Source organism: Dasypus novemcinctus, chromosome 13 (assembly GCF_030445035.2).
Source record: "Dasypus novemcinctus isolate mDasNov1 chromosome 13, mDasNov1.1.hap2, whole genome shotgun sequence".
Classification (NCBI taxonomy): Eukaryota; Metazoa; Chordata; class Mammalia; order Cingulata; family Dasypodidae; genus Dasypus; species Dasypus novemcinctus.
Window position 1 is genome coordinate 16,960,242 of NC_080685.1, and position 14,530 is coordinate 16,974,771.

Below are 14,530 nucleotides of genomic sequence, written 5' to 3' on the forward strand. Positions count from 1 at the left end.
ACAAAGCCAGAACATCTTTAGCTATTACTTTTCAGTGTCTGGCCATTTGCTTTTCCTCATGCCATTATTCATTGTGTTCAGATTCTTTTCACCTCATTAGTTTTGGCATCATTGGCTAATGCATCTCTAGAGAGACTACTTCTTTCCCCATGTTTTGCTGAGGAGCTTCCAGGATTTGACTGTCCTTACTGTCACTTCATGCTCCATTCTCAGTGTAGTTTTTGTCACACACACAGCACTTTGGGAGATGAACTGGTGAAATTTCATTGTACCTTTCCTCTCCGTCTACCCTGGCCGTGGAGGAGATAGCATAGCATACATAGCCTACAATCTTCATTGCTGGGTTCCAGGTCCCAAAATTAAGAGAAGAGAGAGTAGTCAGTTTGTTTGAAATTACAGGACTGACAATTTTGATGTTCATGATTACATGCTCTCAGAAGGAATTGTGTCATATGGTTAGGAATCTTATTGCCTAATTTGACTGAGAAATAAACTGTTTACAGTTGCTTTGGGTTTCTACCATATAGTTAAAATCTTGCCACAAAAACTTTTACAATAAAATCACCATGTGTATCACAACATGGATCTAACCTGAAGCAAAATTCCATTTACTCACAGCCACGTACATTACATAAAATTTAAATTTTAAAAAGAGTTGTAATAGTTTCTCAGTACTTGTTGTAGAGAGGTTTTCCCATCATCATAATTTTTTTTGGAGGTACTGGGATTAAACCCAGGACCACGTACATGGGAAGCAGGCGCTCAACCACTTAAGCTACATCTGCTCCCCCGTAATTACTTTTAGCCAACTATTGAAAAGAGGATGACACACACAAATACTATGATTCCTACAATTCCCCTGTGGAAAGTTTGCATTTCGTATATCTCAGAAAAAGCTGAGAGACCCTCCTCTATCATCCCTACTTCTATTGTTCACTGGGTTTGAAGTATAGTTTTAGGCAGAGTTGCAATGTGTAGGCGTATTGTATTTCAAGTCAGATTTCCTGCGTCGTAGTAAGGTTTACCAGCATCAAACTTCACTGACATTCCTTTAGCAAAGTAGACCCTATCCAATAAACTGAGACAGAAAAGAAGGCAGATGTATTATAGCACTGCTAATGGGGGTTTCTGTGTTTCCATGAAACCCAACTTAAACAGAATTAAGCAAGAGAGAATGATGGCAAGAGTTGCTGTAAAATGCAGTTCTTCCCCGCCCCCACTCAACAAATGACCTCTGTGAAGCACTGAGTTCTAACCTACAAGGCTTTAGCCAATTGCACAATGTCGTTCTTCTGATTGTGGAGGCAGCCCCGCCTCCTCCTCAGCCAGGGCTTCCTTCATCTATCAGAGGCCCCGGCCTGTCCCTGGATCCAACTGTTCAGTTTTGTACCATCACACTAGAGCGCAGTTACTGATTTACTCACCAGTCTCCTTGATTCCCTGTGAGAGTCTTGAGGTTGACTCAACCCTGAATCTCCAATCAGCACAGACTGTAGTGGCCTCCAAGTGCCTGGCTTACAGAAGCAGAAAGCAAGCAGCCCCCCTGGCTCTTAGTTTGGCTCACCTCTCCCATGCAGGACGACATCCCCCTAACTATCCGCCTTGGTTCTGCGTGTTCATTCAGTTTCCCCGCTCCACTCCCATCTTATCTCCGAAGCTGAGTCTGTGCTTGAGATATTGCTCCATCAGGGCCTGTGTTTTCCTTTCCTGGGAATCAGCTCCTTGTTTACTTCTGCAGGCACATTTTCCTCTCCGCCTCCAGATTATCCTTGCCAGAAAGGGAATTTTGTGTTGCTTCCAATATTCCAGGGTAGGGTGGCCCTTTAGGGGAGGGAGGTGGCTTTGCAGTTGGAGCCTTGACTACATATCCACACCGTTAACATAAATTTTGTTTCTTGCAGTATTTTTATATTGCTTCCCTGCAATTACCCTTCTGGGGCTTTTCCCTCAGATCAACACTTTCTGCATTTATCTTTTGGAACAAATTGACATGCTGGCTTTTGGAGGTTCTGGTAAGTCGGGTACATTCTACTCTTCCTGTAAAGGAGCCTAAAGTTCAGATAAGGGCTGAATAGCCTCAGGCATGGAATAAGAATGAATAGGAGCCTGGGCAGTTAGGTTTTCTTTGTCCTAAGCGTTTGAGCTGCTGGAGTTGGAGTCAGTCAGTTTGATCCTGGGGCCATGCAGATACATTCAGCCAAAGTTAGCAAGGTTGAGTAAACACACAACCAAAGAAACAGAGAAGCACAGGATTCTCTGAGCTTTGGAAGAGGTTTTGGGCCCTTCTAAATATTCTGTAGAAAATGTGTGAATGTGTGAAAGTGTGTGGATGGAAGTGTGTGTGTGTATTTGAGGTGTGTAACTGGATTTTGTCTAGGTTCTGGACTATGTTGCAGAAACGAATTTCAAGAGCATGTCGGGTGAGTTAGGCCAGTAACTTATTAAGGTAGGGAGGAAAGAGAAATGGGAGAAAATAACAGATCCTGGGTCCCAGGTAGACAGGAAGGGGTGAAGAGCTGCTTTACAGACGACAGTTCCCCATTACAGATTATAAATGTCCAGGTTTTACTTGTGTGGCCATCATGGCAGAGAAAAAACGGCGCGAGCAGGACAGAGAGGGCAGGAACAGGCACACGGAGCGGCACATGGACAGGCATGTGGACAGGCACCCGCACAGGGCAAAGGCCAGAGAGAGCAAGAGGGAGTGAAAAGCCTTCCTCCATGCTTGCGTGTTAAACCATTAATTATTCTGCCCCTTTGCTAATGGAGAGCCCAGCTGTTTCCTGTTTTGATTGATTACCCCACCAATCAGTCCCCTAGGAGGACCCAATAATAAGGCCCCTGGAGAATATACGGGCTTCTCCTGGTTTCCCGAGGAAATCTCATTCCAAATTGGATTTCTCATGAGGGTCTTCCAGCAGTCATCTGGTGGGCACCGAATAACGTGGACTTCTTTCCAGGTTCCAGATCCATCTATTGATTTCCTATCTAGCCTGCTTCAGATGCACATGACAGTTAGTCTGGGAGTGTGTTTGTGAGTGTGAACATGTGGGAGTGTGACACTGTGTGTTGCATGTGTGCCGATACAGACAGGCTTGCTATATCCCAAAACCCTCCCGCGTCTCCCGTTTGGTCTAGTAGACAGAACTTTAGATTCCCGTTGAGCTGGACTGCAATCTAACCTAACACTTGGAGACTTTCAGCTTACTGTTCTCTAAAAGGAAACAAAAAAAACACTGACCTCATACTGTTGCTGTAAAGATTAAATGAAATAATGTGCAAAAAGCACTAAGAGCTTAGCAGGTGCTGAGTTACAGTTACCATCCCCTATACACACTCACACGCACACAGCAGTGCTTGCTTTGTGTTCATGCTCCCTGTCCCCTCACCCCCTACTGAAATTGCTATCCATGATCTTTTCTTCCTTGGCTGGCTACTTCAAGTAAGCAATGAGGTCTCCCCTCCACACTGGCACACTCACACCGTCTTTCAAGCGTACGGTGAAAGGTTCATCCTAAGTGCTTTCCTCTAGAGTTTTTAGTTAAATGAGCAGTACTTTTCTTGTACTAGAATCAGCCAGTGTTTTTTGGCTGGTCCTAGATTTAGCCTTTGCCCCTCCGGCTGGCATTTTGCATTTGAAAGCTACAACCTCCTCTTCCCTTTCTTAGATTTATTGCTTTGGAGAGGTGGTAGAAATGAGCTGCTGGTGTTTGTCTTTCAGCGGTTTCTGGGATCATATCAGCCCTTTACAGCGTCGCCCGGAGCTTGGCGGCTGCCTCTGTGCTCCACGTGTTCTGCTTCAGCGCGGTGAAGGTAAGCGGGAACCGTGGGCCTTTCCATACTTGCGTTAATAAAGTCAACTTCTTTTTAAAGTGAACAATGATTTTCTCCAGCTACAAAAGAAGTGGGATCTGAGCAGGTCAGGGGGTAGTCAGGCCTGGCTGGTTGCGGCCCCAGTGGTGCTAGAAGGTGCTTGACGAGATCTCTGTCCCCGAGCAGAAGTCCCCATCTGCCGGCAGCCCGCCTAAGTGTCTCTGCCGCGGTCACCCAGTGACGCTGGTGAGCAGCTGTACTTCCTCCGGAAACACCACTCAAAAGGGATAAAATGATGTCAAGCTATGTGGGGAGAGGACAGGAGAGCATGTGACAGCGAAACAGTTTTAGATCCCAGGATAGAGATGGACTAGAGACTTATCCAAACGGACAAATGGAGGAAATGGAAACCGAAGCTGTCGCTAAGACAATAAAAAAACAAGACACACATTAACTTTTATTTATAGTGATCCAGATGCTGATTCTGTTTTACCTGTCGTGGAAGGATGAGGTGACGGGAAGTGAATGTGGGCAAGATCAGGGAGGGCAGTGGGAGACCTAAATCCTGTCTTGCATAACGGAAAGTCAGTAAATGACATAAAAAACTGAAAAAAGTCAAGAAATAGCAAAACATGCCTGTTATTTGGAAATAGGGAAATAAATAGGTAAAGAAGAAAGCAGAAAATTACTGGCTCTGGTAAGCAGGAATGGGGTGTGGAGAAGTAAGAGTAGGCAGGAGGCCTCTGCTGTACATTTTCAGTGTTTAGAAAACAACAGATAAAGTTGTCAGATGCAGTTTCTTGACTTTATGGACACCTTGCGTTAGAGGTTTGCAATAATTAACAAGCTGTAGCTCACTTTCGCCTAATATGCACAGGGGAAAGGCTGACCTCATCCCCCATAAGCCTAAGTGTCCAAGGGCATGGCACTTTCCCACAGGTTAAATTTTAAAACCACAGAGAGACAGGAGTAAAGGGAAACGGAAACCTTCCCTACCTGCATATCAGAGGGAGATAAAATTCCTACAGAACAAAGAAACATCTGCTCCTGCAGCATTCCAAGAAACCAAAACTCCGTAACTCACCATCTTCTAGTCACTGTCAGGAAAAAGTTCCACCTCTAAGGGCTTCCCATTGGCCCCTGCACTTCACTCAGATCCTCAACCCCCTCCACCAACTATCATTCCCCGCCTGGGAAAGCTCTGTATAAATTCAAGTTTCCCTCTTCCAAGGGGGGGGGTAAAGTCTGTTCTTCAGACCCCCTCTGTTAGGAGAGCTTCTCAAGAAATCTCTTTGTTTATAATCATTTCAGTCTCCATGTCCCAGTAAGCACTGTGTTTTCTCCAACACCTTGCATTTAAAATTTTAAATCACATGTACCCATTTGACAAAAGAAAAACTACATGAAAAGAGTAAATAAAAGTAACATATGTTACAAAGTGTTTTTAATATATATAGCATATAAACATTTCTTAGCTAACATTTTTAAAAAATGAACTTAAAATCTTATTAAACTTATTAATGACAGTGGCAGAAACTTGTTTAATCCCCCTGTGGAAGAGAAGTAATAGAGCAGTTTTAGCTCCCATTGTTTCATTTTAATTAAGCTGTGGTAATCAATGGCCTATTGCCTTACCTCCCTCACTCCATCCCTTCCACATAGATCATTTCTCTCAGGAAATTTTTTAAAAAAAGGTCCCTTTCCATAACACACACAAAAGTAATGTATGCGCTAGGGTTTGCTCTGTTACCACACTTCTGCTATCACACAGGCTTATGTAGGCTTATGAGTTAGATAATTGGTTTTTCTGGAGTTTTCTTTTGATGTACCTTCCTTTAGTCTGTCACAGGACTCCAGATATTTTGTTCAGGGAAGGTATTTGGACAGGTATTTTCTGAATCCTTACATTTCTAAAAATATCTTTGTACTTCCTTTTGGTAAAATGGGCTGCCTATAAAATTCTTGGGTCACAACCTTTTTCTTTCAGGACCTTTTTATATTGCTTCATTGTGTTCTAGCATCTACCTATTTATCTATCTGTCTGTCTACCTATCAGCTATCTAGCTATCATTCATCTACCCATCCATTTTTTTTTTTTTTAAAGATTTATTTTTTATTTAATTCCCCTCCCCTCCCCTGGTTGTCTGTTTTCTGTGTCTTTTTGCTGCGTCTTGTTTCTTTGTCTGCTTCTGTTGTCGTCAGCGGCACGGGAAGTGTGGGTGGCGCCATTCCTCGGCAGGCTGCTCCCTCCTTCGCGCTGGGTGGCTCTCCTTATGGGTGCACTCCTTGCGAGTGGGGCTCCCCTACGCGGGGGACACCGCTGCGTGGCACGGCACTCGTTGCACACATCAGCACTGCGCATGGGCCAGCTCCACAGGGGTCAAGGAGGCCCGGGGCTTGAACCGCGGGCCTCCCATGTGGTAGACGGACGCCCTAACCACTGGGCCAAAGTCCGTTTCCCGTACCCATCCATTTTTAATGTCCGGTTTACTGAGATATCATTTATGTACCATAAAATTCCCCTTTTCAAAGCATACAGCTTGCTAAGTTTTGATAAGTGCATATTGTCATGTAAACAACACTACAATCAAGTTATAGAACAGTTCTATCCACTCCAAAAGTTCCCTTCCATCTCTTTGTAGTCAATCCAACTCCAATCTCTGACCACCATTAATCTGATTTATGTTCTTATAACATTTTAAAATCAATGTTATCGAGGTAATTCACAATACAATTCACTAATTTTAAGTGTATAATTTAAGTGAGTTTTGACAAATATACATACTCAAGTACTCACCATCACAACTGTGGTAGAGAATATTCCACCACCCCAAAAGTTTTCAGGTTCCTGCAACCATTGATATGTTTTTGTTTTTGTTTTTAAGATTTATTTATTTATTTTTCTCCCCTTCCCCCTCCCCCCAGTTGTCTGCTCTCTGTGTCCACTCTCTGCATGTTCTTCGGTGACTGCTCCCATCCATATCAGCGGCACAGGTAATCTGTGTCTCCTCCTGTTGTGTCATCTTGCTTCATCAGCTCTCCGAGCATGCGGTGCCACTCCTGGGCAGGCTGCACTTTCTTTCGCACTGGGCTGCTCTCCTTACGGGGCGCACTCCCTGTGCGTGGGGCTCCCCTACGCAGGGGACACCCCTGCGTGGCACAGCACTCCCCACACGCATCAGCACTGTGCATGGACCAGCTCCACATGGGTCAAGGGGGCCCAGGGTTTGAACCATGGACCCCCCATGTAGTAGGTGGATGCCCCATCCACTGGGCCAAGTCTGCTTCCCATAATCTGTTTTCTATCATTACAGTTTTGCCTTTTCTAGAATTTTATAAAAATGGAATTATACAATATGTAGCTCTTAAAAAAATATATGTATTTTATTAGGGAAGTTGTAAACTTAAAAAACAATCATGCAAATGGGCAGAATTTGCATACAATACCCCTCCATCAACATATGTTATTGTGGAACATTTGTCACAGGTTATGAGATAACATCATCAGAATATTACCAGTAATTATGCTCTATAGCATACACTTGGTGTATTTTTTCCATACCCTCCTATTAGTAACATAGTACTTCTTTGACACTGATGCAAGAGTAGTACAATATTGCTGTTAACTATAGTTCATAGGTTACATTAACTGTATTTTTCCCATGCATCTCCATAGTCCTTCCACCTTGTAGCAGTGATGTACGTTTGTTCTAGTTCATAGAAGAAAATTCTTGTATTTGTACTATTAACCACAATCCTCATCTACCTCTGGGTTCACTATGTTATTCAGTCCCTAGATTATTCTCTCGCTTTCTTTCTGTCCCTAGACCACCCCTTTCCAATATGTACCTTTTTGTCTTACTTTTTTCACTTTGCACAATGCTGTTGAGATTCAATCCCTTGGTTGTTATCAGTAGTTCCATTTTTATTGCTGAGTAGTGCTTTTGTATGTGTGTTTCTTCCAGTCTGTGGTTTGTTTTTCCATTTCATTAATAGTTGTTTTTGGAGAGCAGAAGTTTTATTATATTAAAGTCCAATTTAGCAATTATTTCTTTTATGGTTTGTATTTTTTGTTTTCTATCTAAAACAACTGCCTAACTCAAGGTCACAAATAATTTTCTCCTAGATTCTTTCCTTTAGGCCTGTGATCCATTTTGACTGGGTATATATTAGGGTTGTTTCCAGATTTTGGCAATTAAGAGTATATCTGCTGTAACTGCTTGAGTACAGGTCTTTGTGTGAACGTAAATCTTAATTTATCTTGAGTAAACAAGTACAAGTAGGGTTGCTGGATCGAATGGTAAGTTAATATTTAACTTTATAAGAAACTGCCGAACTATTATCCAAAGTGTACCATTTTTGCATTACGTCCTTTTTTTTTTTTTTTAAAGATTTATTTATTTATTTAATTTCCCCCCCTCCCCTGGTTGTCTGTTCTTGGTGTCTATTTGCTGCGTCTTGTTTCTTTGTCCGCTTCTGTTGTCGTCAGCGGCACTGGAAGTGTGGGCGGCGCCATTCCTGGGCAGGCTGCTCTTTTTTTTTCACGCTGGGCGGCTTTCCTCACGGGCGCACTCCTTGCGCGTGGGGCTCCCCCACGCGGGGGACACCCTTGCGTGGCCCGGCACTCCTTGCGCGCATCAGCACTGCGCATGGCCAGCTCCACACGGGTCAAGGAGGCCCGGGGTTTGAACCGCGGACCTCCCATATGGTAGACGGACGCCCTAACCACTGGGCCAAAGTCCGTTTCCGACGTCCTTTAAAATCCTTGAGATTTCCTGGTGTTCCAACTCTTGCTAGCATTAGGTATTGACCATTCTAGTGTGTACTAGTATCTCATTGTGGTTTTGATTTACATATCTCTAATAACTATTGTGGTTGAGCATCTTTTCATATATCTTTGTCATTTGCCATTCATATATCTTTATTGGTAAAATACCTGTTCAAATCTTTTGTCCAGTTTTAAATTGGTTGTATGCCTTCTTAGTATTGCTTTGTAAGATTTCTTTATATTTTGTGGATGCAAGTCCTTTATCAGATGTAAGTTGCACGTAAATATTCTTCCAATCTGTGTTTTGACTTTCCATTTCATTAACAGTGCTTTTTGAAGAGAAGATTTTATTATAATAAAGTCCAAATTAGCAATTATTTCTTTCATGGTTACAGTTTCTATGTTCTATCTTTTTTTTTAAAGATTTATTTTTTTATCCCCCCCGCCCCCCCAGTTGTCTGTTCTCTGTGTCTGTTTGCTGCATGTTCTTCTTTGTCCACTTCTGTTGTTGTCAGCAGCACAGGAATCTGTGTTTCTCTTTGTTGCGTCATCTTGTGTGTCAGCTCTCCGTGTGTGCGGCACCATTCCTGGGCAGGCTGAACTTTCTTTCACGCTGGGCGGCTCTACTTACGGGGCGCACTCCTTGCGCATGGGGCTCCCCTACATGGGGACACCCCTGCATGGCATGGTACTCCTTGTACACATCAGCACTGCCCATGGGCCAGCTCCGCATGGGTCAAGGGTGCCCGGGGTTTGAACTGCGGACCTCCCATGTGGTAGACAGACGCCCTAACCACTGGGCCAAGTCTGCTTCCCTCTGTGTTCTCTCTTAAAAATTTGCCTAACCTAAGGCCACCAATAATTTTATAGTGTTAGCTCTTTCATTTATATCTACGATCCATTTTGAGTTAATTTTTGTGTATGGCGTGAGATAAAGAATAAGATTCACCATCATCATTTGTCAAAAAGACTAACTTTTCCTCATTGAATTACCTTGGGCCTTTGTCAAAAATCAGTTGCCCTTGTATGTATGGGTCTATTTCTTGAAACTATTTTGTTCATTTGTCCTCTGTGATTATCTTTACACCAATACCACATTATTTTGATTACTGCAGGCCTAGAGTAAGTCTTGAAATCAGATAGTATGAATCTTTCAACTTTATTCTCTTTTAAATGTTTTTAGGGAGCAGATGTAGCTCAAGTGGTTGAACACCTGCTTTCCATGTATGAGGTCCCAGGTTTGATTCCTGGTGCCTCCTAAAAAACAAAACAAACAAATGAAAAAACCAATTCTCTTTGGGGAGTGGTTGTAGCTTAGTGGTTGAGTACCTGCTTCCCATGTACAAGGTTCTGAGTTCAATCCCCGATACCTCCAAAAAACAAACAAAAAAACCATATATATTTTTTAGCTATTCTATGCCCTATTTCTTTCAATATAAATTCTAGAATATGATTTTCAATTTCTACCCAAAAATCTGCAGAAATTTTCATTGAAATTATGTCAAATCTATAGATCAAATTGGGGAGAACTGACATCTTAACAATATTGAGTCTTCTGATCCGTGAAATGGCATAATGCTCATTTACTTGGATCTTTGTTAATTTCTCTCAGGAATATTCTGTACATTTCAGCCTCCAATTATTGCACATATTTATCACTAAATAGTTTATGTTTTTTATGCTGTTGTAAATGGTATTGTGTTTTGTAATTTAAATTTCCAAGTACCATTGATAATATATGAAATCGAGGTTTCTTTTTTGGGCTTATATCTTGCAATCTTGCTGAACTTATTTTTTTAGTAGCTTATTGTAAATTCTTTGGAGTTTTCTGCATAGATGATCATATTGCCTGCAATAAAGATCAATTTGTATGCCTTTGATTACTTTTTCTTGCCTTATTGCACTAACTAGGATGTCCAGAGCAAAGGTGACTAAAAGTGCTGCAATCAGATATCTTGTCTTGTTCCTAATCTTGGAGGGAAAGCAGTCAGTCTTTCACCACTAAGTGTGATGTTAACTCTGGGGTTGTTATAGATGTCCTTTATCAGTCTGAGTAATTTCCTTTAGATTCCTAGTGTTCTGAGAGTCTTAAATCATTAACAGATGTTGAATTTTTCCAAATGCATCTTCTGAATCTTCTGAGAAGATCATATTGATACTTTTTTATTTGTTGGTTAGGTGAATTACACTGATTGACTTGAATATTGAACCAAACTTGCATTTGAATGATGAACCCCTGTTGGTTAGACATAATAGCCTTTTTCGCTACTGATAAATTTTATTTACTTATATTAGTTATGAACTTTTGTGTCTATGACTATGAACTTTATAGGTCTATGTTTTTCGTTTTTCCTTCTGGTAATGATTTTTTTTTGTTTTGTTTTAGTATCAGAGTAATGACTCAAAAAATGATTTGGAAACTGTTTCCTTCTCTTATATATTCTGAAAGAGTTTGCATAGAATTTGCATTATTTATTGCGTAAATGTTTGGTAGAATTCCTAATGAAACCATCTGGACCTGGGGTTTTCTTTGTAGTAAGATGTTAAACTATGAATTCAATAAATATAGAGTTATTCCTTATTGAAATACTTTGTGTCCTTCAAAAATTTGGCCATTTCATCTAAGTTTTCAAATTTTATTAGCATAAAGTTGTTCAGTATTTTTCAGTATCCTTTTAATGTTTATATGATTTGTAGTGATGTCTTTTATTCCTTATATTTGTAAATATATGTCTTCTTTTTCTTTTCTGTTCTTTCTAGCTAGATATTTATTAATTTTATTGAACTTTTCATGTAATGGTATTTATTTATTTATTTATTTATTTATTTTTATTTATTTATTTTTTAATATTTATTTATTATTATTATTTTTAATTACATTAAAAATATATATGAGGTCCCATTCAACCCCACCGCCCCGCCCTCCACTCCCCAATGGTATTTAATTTCATTGATTTTTCTCTATTGTTTTTCTGTTTTCAATTTTATTGATTTCTGCTCTTTTCTTTATTATTCCTTATTTATACTTTCCTTGGGTATAATTTGCTTTATCATTACAGGTTTCCTAAGATGGAATATATATTGTTATATATTTCAGTCAATTATCTTTTAAATAAATTAAAATTAAAATATTTATTTAATTTCCTTCCTTTTTATAATTTCTGCCAATATACATTTCTTTTCTATCCTTCCAGTTGGTTTCATACTTCTCTCTGAGAAAGTCCTGTAACAAATATCATGGTATAGCTCTTCTGGCAATGAATTCTTTTAACTTTTGTCAGAAATGTTCCTTATTTTGCTTTCATTTTTAAAAATTTGTCTTCACTGGTATAGAATTCTGGGTTGACAGTTTTTTTGTTTTTTGTTTTCCAATGATTTAAAGATATTCTATATTTATTTTGGCTTATTTAATTTCTGGTCAGAAGTAACCTGTAATTCTTGTATTTATTTCATTGTAGATAATGTTTCCTTTTTCTTGGACTCCTTTCAAGATTTTCTCTCTTTCTTTGGTTTTCAGAAATTTGATAATGAGGTACTTAGGTGTGCAGCTGTTTCCTGCCCCACCCCTCCTCTTTAGGGTTCTTGAGCTACTTTGATCTGTGGTTTGTTGTCTTTCATCTGATTTTGCAAAATCTTTGGCCATTATCTCTTCAAATACGTCTTCTGCCTTGTTCTGCTTATCTTTTCTTTTGGGGCCTCTGATTATTATTAGATGAGAATTAGATGGTTTAATGTTGTTTCCACATCTTTTGGGTGCTATGATTTTTTAAAAAAATAGACTTAATTTTTTAGATTGGTTTTAGATTTACAGAAAAATTGTGCACAAAGGATAGAATTACCTTGCTCCTCCCCTGCCTCCCACACATAGTTTCTCCTATTAGTCACATCTTGTATTAGTGTGGTACATTTGTTACAATTGATGAAATGATAATGATACATTATTTTTAAAATCCATTATTTGCATTAGGATTCACCCTTTGTGTTGTATAGTTCTATGGGTTTTGACAAATGCGTAATATCATGTATCCACCATTACAGTATCACACGGAATAGCTTCTCTGCCCTGGAAGTACCCTGTGTTCGACCTAGTCACCCTACCCTGAGCCCCCGACAACCGCTGATCTTTTTACTTTCACTATAGTTTTACCTTTTCCAGAATGTCATATTGTTGAAATCTTCCAGTATGTAGCTTTTTCAGACTGGCCTCTTTCATCACTTAGCAAAATGCTGAGGTTCCTCCATATCTTGTTATAACTTGATGGTTCATTGCTTTTTTTTTTAGATACTGGGGCTGGGTTTTGAACGTGGGGACCTTGCATGTGGGAAGCCGGTGCTCAACCACTCAGCCACATCAGCTCACCTGAGTTGTTTTTTTCTTTTGTTTGCTCATTGTTTGCTTTTGTTTTTAGGAAGCACTGGGGACAGAACCTGGGACCTCCCATGTGGGAAGAAGGTGCTCAACCACTTGAGTCACATCTGCTCCCCATTGCTTTTTTATTGCTGAACAATTCTCAATTGTATGAATGTAACACAGTTTGTACCCTCACCCAATGAAGGACATATAGGTTGCTTCTAATTTAGCAGAATTATGAATAAGTTTGCTATAAGCATTCATGTGCAGGATTTTGTGTGGACATAATTTTCAGTCTATTTAGGTAAATGCCTCAGATTACAGTTGCTGGATCATATGGTAAGTCAATGTTTAACTATCTAAGAAACTGCCAGACTGTCCTCCAAAGTGGCTGTATCATTTGGATCACCACAAGCAATGTATGATAGCTCCTGTTGCTCTCCATCCTCACTGGAATCTGTTGGTGTTAGGGATTTTAGCAATTCTAATAGGCCTGTCGTGGTAACTCATTGCTTTAATATGCAATTCAGTAATGACATATGGTGTTGGTTGTCATATGCTTATTTGCTATCTGTCTATCTTCCTTTCATGAGTGTCAAGATATTTTGCCCATTTTTAAAATTCGGTTGTTTATTTTCTTTTTGTTGAATTTGAAGAGTTCTTTGTATATTTTATAGAGAGGTCATTAGATATTAAATATAAGTGTTTTGCAAACATTTTCTCCCAGCCTGTGGCTTGTCTTTTCATTCTTTCAACAGGTGTCTTTACACAGCAGAATTTAAAAAATATATTAATTAAGTCCAATTAATCATTTTATTTTGTGGGTCATACATCTGGTGGTGTATCTAAGAAAGACTCTTTAAAATCAAAGTCACCTAAATTTTCTCACATGTTATCTTCTAGAAGTTTTAGGGGTTTGCATTTTACATTTAGATCTCTGACACATTTTGAGTTAATTTTTATGAAAGGAATTAGGTCTGTGTCATTTTCTCTCTCTCTTTTTTTTTTTTTTTGCATGTGGATGTCCAGTCATTCCTTCACCATTTGTTCAAAAGATTATTCTTTCTCCATTCAACTCTCTTTGCTCCCTTGTTGAAGAGCACTTGATTACTTTTGTGTGGGTCTATTTCTGGGCTCTCTGTTCTTTTCCTTGATCTGTTTGTTTATCTATTCTTTTGCCAATAATATACTATCTCACTCAAGCTTTACAGTAAGTCTTGAAGTTGGATATTGTCAGTCCTCTGAGTTTGTTCTTCAGTATTGTGTGGGCTATTCTGGTTCTTTTACCTTTCTATATAAACTTTAGAATCAGTTTATCAATCTCCATGAAATAACTTGCTGGGGTTTTGGTTGGGATTTTATTGAATCTGTAGATCATGTTGGGAAGAAGTGACATCTTAACAATATTGAGTCCTCCTATCCATGAAAATGGGACATCTCTCCATTTATTTAGATTGTCTCTGATTTCCTCCATCAGAGCTTTGTGTTTTTCTTTGTAAGTATCCTGTATGTATTTTTCAGGTTTATATGTATTTCTCTTTTTTTATGCTAATGTAAATAGTGTTATGTTTTTTATTTAAAATTCCAATTGTTAGTTG

The 14,530-nt window shown here is 39.6% G+C and overlaps 1 protein-coding gene across 2 annotated transcripts in view; it reads left to right on the plus strand.

The window, feature by feature from the left end:
• Positions 1–14,530, plus strand: part of PCNX2 (pecanex 2) — a 354,532-nt gene that overhangs the window by 127,403 nt on the left and 212,599 nt on the right. For both annotated transcript variants that reach the window (XM_071207372.1, XM_004451027.4), the window contains 2 exons: positions 1,902–2,012; positions 3,722–3,813. In XM_071207372.1, coding sequence (XP_071063473.1) covers positions 1,902–2,012; positions 3,722–3,813 — 203 coding nt within the window. The remainder of the gene's footprint in view (positions 1–1,901; positions 2,013–3,721; positions 3,814–14,530) is intronic.